The 15,949-nt window shown below is 36.6% G+C and overlaps 1 protein-coding gene across 1 annotated transcript in view; it reads left to right on the top strand.

Annotated features, from left to right (window-relative positions):
• LOC113957784 (spindlin-Z-like) overlaps positions 1 to 5,223 on the top strand; it is a 30,917-nt gene extending 25,694 nt beyond the window's left edge. Inside the window, exons 3-5 of the mRNA XM_027665557.1 lie at positions 1,655 to 1,908; positions 2,880 to 3,113; positions 4,999 to 5,223. Of these exons, the coding sequence (XP_027521358.1) occupies positions 1,655 to 1,908; positions 2,880 to 3,113; positions 4,999 to 5,198 (688 nt within the window). The 3' untranslated portion in view covers positions 5,199 to 5,223. The remainder of the gene's footprint in view (positions 1 to 1,654; positions 1,909 to 2,879; positions 3,114 to 4,998) is intronic.
• The last annotated feature ends 10,726 nt before the right edge of the window (positions 5,224 to 15,949 follow it).

Genomic DNA, 15,949 nt, shown 5'->3' with positions numbered 1-15,949 from the left:
ACTTTACTGAGACTATTTTAATTTTTTTTAAAAATAAAACTTGGGCAAGAAGTATTATTTGAACATGTGTTCAAACTCCTGTGGAAAATTAGAACCAACTCTGCAGAGGAGTTCCTCTTAACCGGAAGAGATTAGCATTTCTATAATACCCCTAACTTTGACAACACAGATTGTGAATGCAGACTGACCTCCTTGATCAGGTTAAATCATCACAGAAATTAAATTTGACAAAAGATACTGTGGAACTCTACTAAGATTTTCATGGAGAATGAATCTTGAGGTGGGACAAGCTGCTGAAGGAATTATACATCTTGTTTTTAATAGAGTTAAGATTATATCTTCAACATTAGTAATTTTATATACTGTTTTTATTATTCTTTAAGACTCATTATGAGACTTCATTGTGTCTTGTAGATCTCTATCATACATGGGCTGCTCTTTGAGCTTTCATTGTTCCTAGAGACATTTTTCTTTGGTCATTGTCACTAATCTAATGATGGATGTTTTATGCAACTGATTTTTCTTTTTTTACATGTTACTTTTAAGCATGCTAGTGATGTGTATATTGCCATTCTAATGAAGTGTACTATAACTGGTAATTAATCCAGAAATCTATTTTGGAATTAGCTAACATTTGTGAGAATTTTATTTAGGCAACCCACTAAATATCACTTTAGGAATGAATATGCATATTGTAACATGCTAAAATAAAGATAATATACATTTATCACAGATGTAATGTCATAATGTTTGTGTTTCTTCATACATTGTATTTACAAGTGTCAACTTACTGTTTTGATTTTTTTAACTCAATAGAATAAAACTTGTGTAACACTGTTTTAGTGGGTTGAAACTGTCAAATAGCTTACATGACTGTTTATCAGAGCAACTGACATTCACCAGAAGGAATCTTTCTGTGCGAGTTGGATTACAAAAATGAGGAAGGGTAAAAAGTATATTTAATTTATTATCTGCTTTAAAGAATATCACTTCTATTACTGTGACCTTTGCATATAATTTTTCTTGTGTTGTACTAAAAAGGAATATTGAAAGAATATTGTCGCTACCATGTGTCTTTAAAAACACTTGAAGTCAAAGATACCTGCAAGTGCAAAGGGAAGCAAAATTTCCTTCAGGTGACAACAAAGGTTAGGGAAAACAAATGCTTTGAAGAATTTTAATTAACCACCACTAAATTCTTCCTCCTGGGGTAAGGGAATTATGTTTACTATTCTGCCAAGAGCGACAATGTAGCAAAAGTATATAATACTATTAGGTGACATTGCTCTTTCAGACCTGATTTAGAGTTTTAACAAGCAAACTTTACTTTTGATGCTCAGTGTAGCAATGGCTAAAAAAGTTATTTTGGCTTAAGCAAACTGGTTTTAGAAACTACTATTATGAAAACAACCTTATACAAAATGTTGAAAATGTTCCACTACTTTTCAGTGTGTTTTTTTTTCCTTTTCCAGTGCAATGTAATATCCTTTATACCCTAATTTGAATAAGGTGCACTAAACTGTATGTGTTAGAAATTAATGTATCTTATATTAATATATAATAATAATATATTGCCTTCCTAAAGCATGCACCTTTTGTCTGGAGTAGAATTTTGAGTATGTACTTGTTTAATGTTATGTTTGTATCTGTACAGAAAGCATAGAAACAATGTTGGACCAAGCAAACCTATTTCTCAGCCACGAAGAAACATTGTAGGCTGCAGAATACAGCATGGCTGGAGAGAAGGGAGTGGACCTGTAACACAATGGAAGGGCACAGTTCTTGATCAAGTTCCTGTAAATCCCTCCCTCTATCTTATAAAGTATGATGGATTTGATTGTGTGTATGGACTAGAACTGCACAAAGATGAAAGAGTTTCAGCACTTGAAGTCCTTCCAGACAGAGTTGGTAAGCGTTTTTTTCCTATATGTGCATATGTTGTCAGAACATTTAAATTTTATTAAATTACTTTTCATTACATGGCAGATAATCTAAATGCTCTGTTTAATTTTGGGTTTATTTCACAAATTTTTGATGATAGCAGAGATTAGTGCTGTCTCTTGTCTTTAAATGGTATGCAGAAAATTCTGTGTTTTTTCTTTTTGAGTCTTATCCCTAACAAGCTTATGTACATGTAACAGCGATAGTTCCATTAAAATTTAATCTCTGAACCAGCTGAGAAATGTCCTGACTATGTTTTCTTGTGCATGTTTGACAGTAATTATGTGTTTGGTTGGGTTTTTTTTTCATGTGCTTTCCCTAGGTTTTAATACAAGCGGAGGGAAAAAAGCATTTTCTAAGTGAAATGACTAGTAACAAGACTTTATTGTTTTTTATAATTAGCACTGAATTGTTAAACTGCAGGTGTTTCCAAACTGTAAAGTTCAAAGTTTACCCTAGTAATTATTTATTTCTGAATGGAATAAATTCTTACTTTTCCTGTCTGCAAAGAAATCAGTAGCAGTCTCTAGAATGGAGTTAGGGGGAACCAAACCAAACACCTTCATTAATAACTTCATACAACTGCTCTGTGATTTAGCCTCCCTCCCCTCCACCCACAATACAAATATTTAAAATACAGATGCTATTCCTTACTGTGACCTATATTGGTCTCCCTTTACTTTGCATTATGATAGTTGGATTGGGAGAGGGGCTGCAATAATGGAAAATGTCAATAAAGTGTCAACATGTTAAAATAATTCTTCAAGTTCTGCTGTTCTTTGTTCTTTAACTCTCTGAAATGGACATTATTTGTTTTGTATGTGAATTGTCCAACTTTCAAACAAATTTATTCATGAATCTGGATAAAGATTAATCTTTGCAAAGACTTATTTCTGTACTTTTTGAATGGACATACTTATGAACTGCTACCATTTCAGCTTCATCTCGAATTAGCGATGCCCACCTGGCAGACACAATGATTGGCAAAGCTGTGGAACATATGTTTGAGACAGAGGATGGCTCAAAAGATGAATGGAGGGGGATGATCTTGGCTCGAGCTCCTATTATGAACACATGGTTTTATATTACCTACGAGAAAGATCCTGTCTTGTACATGTACCAACTCTTAGATGACTATAAAGAAGGTGACCTTCGCATTATGCCCGATTCCAGTAAGTAGAACAGCTACTTTTTTCTTCTGGAAAGTGGCATCTCTCTGTATTATTGTATGGCTTATGGGTTATATATGGAAAAGAGAGTTGACAAACAAGGATCTTTTTAAGTATCAAGACTAGAAAGGTTTACAGCACAACTGAAAAAACATCTGTATTAAACAATTTCTGAAATATTTTACTTGAATCAGTGGTGAAATATGCAGTAAATACTGGAAAATCCTTTTCCATTATAATTCCGAATTCTGATAAAGACATACATACTGTTGTGGAAGAGATTACACTTAGATTTTTTTTTACACTGACAAACTAGATACTTTCTGTTGTTATTTTCTTATAGAAGTGTCACAAATCAAGAACCATCTCAAGGAGTTGTATTTTTGAAGCAGTTCTTATAAAAATAATGTTTTGGGGCTAACTAAAATAGTCCAGTTAATTTAGTTTGGGTAGGTATCTTCAGTTTGGAAAGTTTTTGAATAGTTTCTTGGAGGAAAGAAGCACTAATTTTTGAAAACTCATTTTCTCTCACATGTTTAAACACGTAAACAGGAAAAAAAATTCAATAGGTTAGGAGGAATATTTTTTCTTCCTTTTTTGAAGTGAAAGTTATTGGTTTTTTCCTATAAATATTTTCACACGGTGTTGTTCAAGGGATTATAGCTAATACCAAAAAAAAAAAAAGAAAAAATTTTGTCAAGAATATTGTACTCTCGTTGTCCTGCGCCTCAAAAGCACTTCTGTGACAGAGAAGCGATTTTGGCTTTGAAGTAAATCATTAATTCGATAGCCAAACACTAATTTGCAATGCACTACATAAATATTATTTAAAATTAATTCACTGAGTTTCTGAGACTGTCTTCCTTCAGATCTAGCAGTGGCCAAGTAAACAGGTGACACTTACTTGCATAACCTCTGTACTAATCCTATGGTTTTAGACTTTTTCCAGCCTAAAAAAAATCAACATATCTGTGGCTTGAGAGGGAACCACAAATATTAATGGAAAAATTGACCTTCCTATTTGTAAAAAAAAACAAATAAAGCAAGCTCTTTCAGAGTTGCCACCCTGAAATACCTTGCAATTACTTTTTAAATTCTGCTTTGCTTTCTTCTTTCTTAGAAAAATAAGTTTAAAAAGACTTATGCTTTTCATATTTAAGAATTAACTTTTTAATGTGTTTTTTTTTTCCTGAGACTATCTATTGTGGGTCCCTTCCAACTCAGGATATTCTATGATTCTATGATTACTTACCTCTAAGACACTATGAACTATGAGCTACCTTCCCTGAATTTGGATTTTTTACAGACAATGCGAATTGTGTCTTTAGGGATACTTCTGGGTAGATTTTGCTAGAAAAGCAAATAATATAGTTAAACTTCTCAACAGTATCCATTCTAGTGTGAAATCAAAAGCTCCTTTCAACAGCATTATTGATTAAGGAGGTTGCACTTAGCTTGGAAGATGTGGGTTTGTTGCAATGGCATGTTTGCATTGACATTTTGGATAGTGTGTGGGTTCTAGCACACCTGCCTTTCTGTTAAAGACACTAAATGCCTTGTTCTGCTGGGGGCTTAAATTCAATTATCTACAAACATTTTGTAATAGGTGTGTAAACCTTCATGTCGAAAGATTTACTTTTCTAACCAATTGAAGTGCTATTTTTTTCTTCATAAAAGTGAGGATGGTATTACCTAAAAAAATAAAATCTGTGACTACTCTCTAGAAGCATGGTAATAGTTAGGTGTTTGTCTAAACAACTCGTTTTAGACATACTCTGCATTTTAAACTTGTGATTGTTTCTTAACTTTTAAAGAAGTCTCTGCAGTTTTGTATATTGGAAAAAATTCATAAATGTCTACCAAAGTACATTGTATTTTCATATTACAGATGATTCACCTCCTGCAGAACGAGAACCAGGTGAAGTTGTGGACAGCCTGGTAGGCAAACAAGTGGAATATGCCAAAGAAGATGGCTCAAAACGGACTGGCATGGTCATTCATCAAGTTGAAGCCAAACCATCTGTCTATTTCATCAAGTTTGATGATGATTTCCATATTTATGTCTATGATTTGGTGAAGACATCCTAGGCGTCATCATGAACTTCTGCCAAATTTGTGGAACTATTAAATGTAAAATTTGTAGACACAGACTTGACTGTTTTTCAGTTAAATGAAAGCTTAAATGTCCCTGCGAACCCACAATCTCTGCTAGCAACTCTGTTTTGTTCTGAATAATATAAATTTATGTGAACATGACACATCTTGTGTAAGAGAACTCCTTTTCTTGAAGGAAGTCAATATATTTGGGTGGTAGGGAGTTAAAAGCAAAGAACAGTTGTAAATTCAAGCTGTGTGAAATCAATCTAGTATTGTAATCTAGATTTTTTCATAGATTAACTTTTCCTTCAACCTTGCATCACCTGTTCAACTGCCACATTCAAGTGTAGTTTGCTATTTTCCATATGCCTTCTTTTGCAACATTAATTTCTTGGCTACTGGCAGTCCTTGTTTTCTGGCTTGGGACAGAGGTGACTCTTCTGAAAGATTTAAACAGTTTGTGCAGCAGTAGGGAGTGTCTAACCCAAGTAACATCAATTTACTGTGTTTCTACACTTCATTTCAAATTAAGTTTTTTAAGAACTTGCAGTACATGGAAATACTTGTGCATTTTTACTAGTCACAGGGCAGTAGGGTATCAGGTGTTTGACTTATGCACCTCTCAGTGAAAAGGCTTTAAACTATAAAAATATATTTAATCTGCATATCCAGTTAATTAGAAAATGCAGGTTAAGCGCCTGTGTTTACAAATTGTAGGAACCAGTAAAATACATCACAACAAAGCTGCCTTTAATCCTAAATGTTGTACTCTGTTTTGTTATACACATTTCGTAGCAGAATACAAGTGCTTGGTGCCACAAGTTTAACAGTATATAATGCTACTTAAGAAGACTTTAGACTACACATTGGCAATCAGTAGTCTCTCATTTAATATCAGAACCTAGCAACCTGGATGTTTGTGTGTGGACTTAAAAACCTAGTATTAGTTAATCTTTTCCACAGTAAATACAAGTTTGGAGGGGGGGTCCTTTTACACTGAGGACCTCCTTTAGAGAAGGAGAAGGAGATGCATTTGTTGCCTTCTGCTCAATCTGCTGTATTCCTTTGCTTTGTTTTGTGTTGGGCTTTGTTATTGTTTTTAACCATTTTGGTTCAAGAAGGTATCTTTTCAATGTATTCTTTTTCTGGCTTTTCCATGTAAGAAGTGTCCAGACAAACCTACAGTTTAAACCTGTTGTTGCCTTTAGTGGTGTACTTGCTTTGAGGTATGCCGTTAATGTGAATTTCATTCTATGAACACTAGAGTTTTGCATGCCAGTGGTGTACTATCTAATGAGAGCTATAGACAGTCTCAGTGGTTCAGTCATCTGCATTAGATTGTGGATGTAAATAACAACTCACAACAGCAGAATCCTTTCACAGTTTTAATCTTGCAAGATAGTTGTAAATCAAGGGTAGGGTATTTGTTGTTTTTTAAGAATAGCAACTTTTAAAAGCATCGTAATTGTAACAAGGATCAGCATAGCGACAAAATTGTCATGTTAAAGCAGAGCTCTACAAACTTCAAAGCACTGCTTCACAGAAATACAGTATGTGAAGAATGTGAATACAGTCAATGCTATTGATGGAAAGAAGGAACACATAGATATCCAACCTTATGATGTCAGTGGGAGGATGCAGGAGAGGTACTGTTAATCAGAGAACAGAGGTCTGACCTCTATTGTGGGTATTCTTGATATCAAAGACTCAGTGGTTTAAGTCCTTTTCTGTCCATTTTTTTGCCTGATTTCATATTTTAGCCTTAAGGTTTGTGCCTCATTATGCTGTTAAATGCTAATACTGTATAAATATGGTATCTTAATTCTTTGTCCCTTGCTACTATATTGCATTATATCCTGTATTTCATCATGGGCAACCAAAGGCAGGCTATTGTCTTTCAGTTCACAACTTCTTTAAGCACTATCTGAGTCCGTAAATTTGCATTGTGTTTTGAACAAAATGAGCAGATTTGCAACACAGTGCTTTCATCCTGCAGATCTGTTATGTGCTTTCTATTGACTCTTAAGAGTCCTGCATGTAAATCTCAAAGCTGAGCCTGGCTCCATGAGCCCAAGCTGATATTTGTGGCACAACAATGAGTGTATTGATTACACACAAAATACATTAATAACTTAGTACAATGAATTTTGGGCTTTACATCTAAGGATGTAACAACAAGGTTTGTTTTGAAATATTTGAGGTTTAGGTCTACTGGAACATTTTTAGCATTAGGCTTGCATTTGTGAGTTTTTATGTAAGCCACTCTAATACACCATATTTTGCTAATTAGAATATAATCTCTACAGTATATACTGTCAAATTTTATGGTTGTTTTCGGATGTCCCCATTGTCTGTTGCATGGGTTTTTTCTTTTCATCTTTTTTTCTTAAGGTTTGTGGAGGGAGTGTTTTTGATTTTGTGGTTGTTTTTTTTAATAGCTTAAACCACCTTTTTGAGACTTGAGACTAATTCCACTCCCTGCCATCTGCTTTGGGCTTTATTTTAGGCTCATGTTTCAGATCTGCATGCAGTGCTTGCATTACCCTAGTAACTACATGTTGGTCCCTTGTTCTAGGGGTTCAACATTACTTTCCAAATTTATCATAGGTCTTGTGATGACACAAGCCATGGATCTATATATAAAAGTTATTGACCTCTCATTTACCTGCTGTAGTATTGTTGTATATTGTGTGTGCATGATGTCAATCTGCCATGTAAAACTTTTAAAAAGGAAAAAAAAACCCCTTAAACGCAGACCATCCTTTTTTGCATGCTTAGAAGGTTAGAACATTCAATGTAACAAACTGAAGTTGCATGTTATAATGTTTAGGTTTGGAGTTTGTTTTGGTTTTATTTTGTGTTCAGTTTTTTGTGAATTTACTTATTGTACTGTTTGAATGGTTGTTAGTAGGATTAAATGCACTGGTGAGGCGAACATAGTGCCAACAGAAGGTAATTTTCCAGTTGTATGTGTCATACAGCATTTGAAGGGACCATGTATTCTGTTCAAGAATAAATAAAATCACAATTGATAAGTTCAAGAATAAATAAAATCACAATTGATAAGTAAAACACTGAATTTTTTTTCTTTTGAATGCCAAAGCCTAAACTAAGTTGGACTACATAAAGACTTAAATACTTTGGGGAAAATCCTATTTATTACAATAGGTATACATCTTCTTTAAATTAATTATTTAAAATGGAGGCTTTATCTTCAAATAGAATAGATTACAGTTACTTCAGGGAAAAATAATTATGGTAAAAAACAGTTTCTGGTTCCTTGAAAATGTTGTGCATTTTGTATTTTATATCATTAGTGCAATTTGGATGGTTCTTGGTATGTGTATAGTTCAAAGGTCTTCGTGTTCACATTTTAAAATTAGGTAGTGACTTCATCTTTAGAGCTTGGTTTCATTATTTTTATTTTCTTTGCATTTAGAAGTATGAACACTTTAAATCTGTTACTTAATTCTGTAAGTAATTTTTATAATTATGATGTAACTCTATCCTTAAAACATTTAAAATAAATCCTTTATGTGCAACTCATGACTGTAAATTTTATTCTCATGAGCAAAATGTAGTGATGTGACTTCAGATTGTGAAGAAGCAGTTTCTTCAGTATTTTAATTTAAAAGGACTTAGTATTTTAAAGTTGGGCCACGTGTGCTGGTGTGCTGGTATGAAGTAAGTTTACTTGCTAAGTCAAATCTTTTTAATTTTTTTCCCCATGTAAGTATGAATGTCAATAAGATGGGATTTAACTGAGGTAAATTTAACTGAGGTAAAGCATAATGCTTAAGTTGTATTTCACCGAAAGCAGAAAAATTCCTCCTCAGGGATTTATGCAAGTCTGTGAGGAAGCCTCTTATTTCCAGAACACACTATAGCTCACACTGTTAGCAGTAGTTCAGCAACAGGGAACAGTAGAAGCGTTTGTCAGTGTTTAGCTAATAGATGTGACTGCTTTGAATTATTGTGCTTAACTAAAATTGGAATTTTATTTTACTCACTGAATTAAAAAAAAAAAATTTATCCAAAGCTAGACATGATGAACAGTGAAGAGAATAATACCACAGTGCTGTGAATTTCCTTGAGACATATTTTTTCATACTAATACATGAACACTTAATTATTTTATGTCATTAAAGGTAAATTACCAAGCCTGACTTTGAATACTGAAATCATGAGATTTTCCTTATTCCTCCCTCTTCTCTGATTATGGGGAAAAAATCTTATATGAATAACCCAAAATATGTTTTTGGCACCAAGTTGCCAACACCCCTGGATAGTGGGAAGGAGTGTACCCTCATCAAGTTCACAGATGATGCAAAACTGGGAAGAGTGGCTGATACACCAGAGGGTTGTGCTGCCATCTAGAGGTACCTTGACAGGCTGGAGAAATGGACTGACAGGAACCTCATGAATTTCAACAAGGGGAAGTGCCAAGTCCCACACCTGGGGAGGAACAACCCCATGCACCAGTACATGATGGGGGCTCACCAACTGGAAAGCAGCTTTGCAGAAAAGGACTGTATGTGTGTAGTGTCCTGGTGGGACACCAAGCTAAACATGAGACAGCAATGTGTCCTTGTGGTAAAGAAGGCTAACAGTATCCTGAGCTGCATTGGGATATTGTTGCCAGAAAGTCAAGGGAGGTGATCCTTCCCCTTTATTCAGCACTGGTGAGGCTGCATCTAAAGTACCATGTCCAGTTCTGGGCCCCTCAGCACAAGAGAGTCTTGGACAGCGAAGAGCCACAAAGATGATTAAAGGACTGGAGCATCTCTCCCATGAGGAGAGGCTGTCACCTGGCTTTATAGGGACAGACAAGTTCTTTTGGAAATCCTTGGCAGAATGATGATGAAACTAAGTTGTAGTTAGATTTAAAGTTTTATTTTTTACCAAACTTTTATGACCAGCATAGAATGTTATGATCAGGGTAGCACAGGTGTTTTAATAAGCAGAATCAGTGTAGTACAATTTTATAAGTAGCATAGCACAGAATTTTATAGCAGAGCTTAGCTTATGGTTTCTAATCAACTGGACCCTCTGCAGATCAGGTCAAATCTTAATACATGACTTGCCATATCAATATAACAATCATAATCTAGGCTTGAAAGATGTAAAAGAATATGAGTCACTCAATCCTCGATAGAAGCAGATGACGTGGGAGGCATCCCTGACCACTGGAGGATCACAAGTTTTGCCGTCCAGCAGTAGTTTGGTCCAAGTCCCACTTAGGACTTTTAACTGCTTGATCTTATAGGCAGTGCTCTGTGTGCTGCTAAGCTTCCCTGTTCTGTGTCAGTCACCACCTGATCGGCCAGGTGCCTGGGACCTTCAAAGCCATTAAGGAGGAGAGTAGTTGGCCTGTCACCCAGGAACCTGGAGACTGATAAGGAAGGGGAGAAGTCTTCCTGGTGCACAGGACCTTCAAGGCCTGATGAGGGAAAAGGGGACTGATATGTGACCAGTTCAGTCACAGGGAATGGCTATTTACCTAATGGCATTAGTTATGTTAACCATATTACCAGGAGTCAAAAGTAGGTGGTCACATTGAGAAAGCTGGGACTGTTTAGCCTGGAGAAGAGAAGGCTCGGAGGGGTTCTCATCAATGTGTACAAATACCTGATGGGAAGGAATGAAGAAGAGGGAGACAGGCTCTTCTCAGTAGTGACAGGTTGAGAGCCAATGGGTACAAAATGAAACACAGGAATTTCCATCTCAACATCAAAAAACTTTTTTTTTTTACTGTGAGTGTGACTGAACACTGGAACAGGTTGCCCAGAGAGGTTGTGGAGTCTCCCTTCTTGAAGATATTCAAGAGCTGTCTGGACATGGTCCTGGGCAACCAGTTCCAGATTACTCTGCTTGGGGAGGAAGGGGGAGTGGGGGGAGTATGTGGACTAGGTTCCAGCCTCAACTATTTTGTGATTTTTAGGATTGGCAGCCTGGGAAGTTATCAAGCTTCTAAGCATTCTTTTCAGGGTTTATTCTTCCAATTTTACTAGTTTACTGCTCTGAATTCCTCAGTTCCTCTTCCAGATTTGGAGTATAGCAGCAGTATATGTACAATATAATGTAGCTGAGGTCCCACTGGTGTCAATAAGCTGGTATATACTTAACTAATCTGCTTGGATGTTAATTACTGCTTTCTGTTGCACATCCCTCTTAAATCATTGTCATGATTTACATAACTTAAGTTGAGCAAAAAATGTAAATGGCTTTTGTAGTCTGACAATTAAAATACCTATATATTTTAGCAAATTTTTTTCTCCAATTAATCCTTAAAATTACTTGTGAAAATCACTCCATTGAATACAAGTCCTTTTTTTGAACATCTCCATGCTTTTTGGTGTCACATTGTTACTCAGGTCTCTACACTAGACTACCCTGTTCAAAGTTGACTCTGGTAATGAACACTGACATCTATGCACTTCAATTTGAGCAAACTTCTTTTATTTTTTTTCTTTAGTATATTCCACTTGGACCTAACATTTGAGAGACATATTTTTAGCAGTAAATTAAGATAATCACCACAACTTAAAGCACACTTTATACTACTTTAAATGAACATTCAAGTTAAATCAATGGAAATTTACATAGCCACTATTTGGGAGGGGAAAGGAACATTTTATTTTTTTACAAGATCTAATAACACTTGTGGGGAAGATAGCTCTGAAAGAGCATCTAATCCTTTAAATATGTATAAGGAAATATAAGATCCTTATGCATTTTGCACAGTTTGGACGGCTGATTTTTAGTTCTGCAGAACTATCTACATGTGGTATATACTCACCTTTGAACTGGATTGTGAGATGTCTTCTTAAATTATCCTTATGAACATTTTGATCTACAAATGGAATTGTGCTGAGAATGGTTTGTTGTGTTCTCTTGCAAATGTTCTAATTAATTGGTTTTTGCAGTACTGACTTCTAGCCATTTTTAACTTAGAAAAGCAGGTATCTAACATAAATGCTTATGAATTTAATGATTTAGAAAACAAAGTAACATTTTAAGCTATAACAGCAAAAAATGTTAATAGCAGAAACAGTACAAAACAAATCTATTATATGATCCAGAGATCATTCTCAAAAGTGTTAAGAAAGAGGGTAACAGTAAGTTATGCAAATGTCTATTTTTGCTACATTCATTACCCCATATTTCATTGGGAAAGGATGAACTGTCTCCATGGGGATCCTCACTAATCTCAGGTTTTGTGCACTCATTCTACATTTGATGCCTTCAAAAAATATTCGCTCTGCCTCACGCAAAGTTCTCTTGTTAGTGAGCCTCAGTTTATTGTCTACTGGTACATTGAACGAATAAAACAAAAAGTGAGATTTATCATGCAGTTTCCTGAGAAACTGAGGTGGAAAAGCTAACTTACTTGATTCAGAATTTCTGATGGATAGATCCAATAACTACTGAATTGGGAACTGAGAATGATAGTTTGTTCCAAGCGAATGAAAAAAAATGCTAACTGCATAGTAAACACAGGCCTTTCTTTAGACTTTACTGAAGAGAAAAAAAAATCTAAGATGAATTATATAAGTTATGTGGAAGGGAGTGTCTGCTCCTTTAAAGGTTTCTGGTCAAGGACCTTTTTCAATGAAAACACGGATAATAAGAAAAGGAGAAAACCATAAACAAGACTATCCCAGGGACAGAAATTTGATGACAAATGATAACTGAAGCACTTCAAGGAAAACCAACCTGGACTTTGCAACTGATAAGATTGTATATCAGGGGGTATTCCGGACACCAGGGTGTGAGGGGATGCAGGAATCTACAAACCCATGAAGCAACATGCAGAGAAAGGGGGGACAATCAGGAACAAAGGTGGAGTAGACAGAAAGGAGTATAAAAAGGACTGGTCCCATTCCTGTCATCATGCTTGTCTGGCTGAGTCCTGCTCCCGATCACCAGAGTCTGTCCTTTCTTCTTATCCCTTCTTATTAAATCTTTTCTTAACCATCTGTGCAATTGTTACCACCTGTCCCAGAAAAAGGGGAGGAGGGTAACCCAGGTTCTTATCAATAATTCCCTTGGGGTGAATTAGAGTGAAACGACACTGAATAATTGGTGTCTGAAAACATATATTGGTAAGGTTTATTTTAACAATTTTGTATCAACAGGTATCAACAGGTATGCTAGCATTTTGAGTGCTGTCATATAACAATGTGACACAGAGATAACCTTTTGGGGGGGAGAAAATGCATAGGGGAGAAAGACAGGATAAGAGTAAGGGAGAGTAAGGAAAAAGAAAACATAACAGCAGAAAAAAATGTATATAGTCACCGCTCACGGGGTCCAGCGATGACACTTGGTAGTTGCTGCTTCCATGTCTGTCAGTTGAAGTGGTGGCCTTGATCTGCTGGGGGTGAAGGAGGGAAGCCCCCACACGCCAAGAAGTTATGAGTTATTATATCCATGGTTAGTGTCACAGGGCATGCCTTGAGCCTCCAAAACTCTCCCTGGGCCTGCACAGAGTTTCTGTGTCTGGCCTGGTTCCCGCCTTTTTAGATTGGCAGAGGGGGGGATGGGCTTTGATGGGCCATCAGAGGTCCTGCCTTTTCAGGGCTTGACACCTCCTCAGAGGTATAATGCAACAGTCAAAAGCCTGCAAACTTGGCTCTTCACTGGAGGGAGGGACGGGCCCAACTGCCCATCAGAGGTATAATGCAAAGGTCAAAATCCTGCAAGTCTTCTAAAATGCATAAATCATTAACCATTTCAGTCTCTGACAGTAATCTCACTCTATCCTGTGATGAAAGGACTAAGTGCCAGTTACTGGTGAGACCTGTGTGTGTGTGAGTGAAATTTGGTGCTAGCAACTAGAGTCAGACTGGGAATGTGAGCACCCTGCAACCTGTGGTGTCGGCTACTGGAGTGAGTGGGTGTCATAGAATCAGTAGTTGAGGGGCCATAGCTTTATGGATCTAAGGAAGGTTCTGCAGACTTTGTGTCTGGGATGTCAACTACTTTGGCAACTGGTGCAAGTGGACTGGGTGCCAACTACTGGAGTCAGACCATGGTGTAGATACCTCTGGCCTGTGGTGCCAGCTACTAGAATGAGTGAATGTCTCAGGGCTACTGGAGTGAGGGAGGGGTCTTAAGTCTCCAGCCACTGGAGTAGATACAGGTATGTGTGCATGTCCCAAGAGCCAGCTACTATGAAGGATCAGCATAAGTGAGGTGAATGAGGGGCTCAACTCTAGCATCTAGAGCAGGACTGTGGGTCAGAGCCTCCGTGAGCTGTCTGTATCTTCCCCAAACCTGGTGTGGGGGTATGTGCATCTATAATTCCCTAGAAAACTTCAAGGTGGATTAACCATTGAGTAGGAACCTGTGAAGCAGGTAAGAGGGCATAGGATCTGGGCAGCGATACTAGATGGACAGAGAGGGCTGTGCCATACTCAAGGGATACATGAATGTGCATGTGTTTGTGAATCTAAAGACCATTGTGTGTGTGCCTTCAATAGTAACCTTCTAGCTCTACCAACCAAAGAGGTGGATGAGGACATGACTGTCTAGGTTTGGTTTATGTGGGTCCTGTATATACATGCTGTTAAAGACAATGCCTTGTTAGTAGTAGTCTGTGTAATCAACTCTGTCAGTGTCCTGCATGTCTGTCTGTGTGCGTGTGTCTCTGGTATATGTGTTTATCTTTGCTACTGATTGAACCTGCAAATGGGAAATGGTCCCTAAGCTTGGGCAGAGACCCCAGGCAACCCAGACTGGAGTCCAGTAGCCAGGACGGAGGAAGTCCTGGGCCAGAGCTGCTGGAGACAGCATCTGCACTCTTAACATTCCTTAGAAATTATTGCCTGGTATGGACAATGATCTCTATTGCTATAAAAACAAACAATATTTTGATGGTCCTTAACTTCGTATTAAAAAATCCAAGAGTGTACATGGAGGAAGATGCATAATATTTTTGCCTCCGTAGAATTAGTTTAACACATGGTATGTCTCATATTTAAAAAATAATAAAATTATCTAGGCAAATGGCCTAAATTTAACCTCACATGTGCTCCAATTTCAGAATTTTTACAGTTCAAAAATAATGTTAGTTACACTCTCACCGACAATCTGAAAGAGTGTGAAAAGGGAGATCTGAATGGCTGGAGATTTATAGAATATAGTAGCGTGTGGAAGGAAGGAAAAGTCATGATGAGTGCTAAAAAAATGCACTGTAGTAAATTTGTGATGCATGCAGTCATCTGCCTCAAATATCTTTCACTTCTCACTTTATGTTGAGATGTTCCTCTATGGAGTAAAAAACCATCTCCATTCAATACAGGATTCAAATTGCAAAGAAAAATGATTTTGATGACTTTTTTCACAGAGATCAATAAAGAGCAAGGGAAAGTCTGCACAGTGCAGATGAAGAAATTTGATTCTACTTTCAAATATATTTCCACTTTTCCAAAAGCTATCTGATTATATCTCTGATAAACATTTTAGAAATAATCAGTATGATTTTATTTTTCCAACTATCTTATTTTGGTTTTCTTGTGACTGAGATTAGCCATTAATCTTGAATGGCTACTTGACAGGATAAGTGAGTCAAAGGACTATTGGATCTTTATCACTATTGGGATAGCAACGAGAAAACAGCCTCCAGTAAGATATAATGGCAAGTAAATCAACTGATGGTTTTTTACTAGCTTCTCTACCATAGCTATTTCATGGCTAGGCTTCGCGAACGAAGATTTAGGACCATAGCTATACGGAGA

Source organism: Corapipo altera, unplaced genomic scaffold (assembly GCF_003945725.1).
Source record: "Corapipo altera isolate COAL_440 unplaced genomic scaffold, ASM394572v1 61148, whole genome shotgun sequence".
NCBI lineage: Eukaryota > Metazoa > Chordata > Aves > Passeriformes > Pipridae > Corapipo > Corapipo altera.
The sequence above is the reverse complement of the archived record's forward strand: the minus strand, read 5'-3'. Positions and strand labels throughout refer to the sequence as shown.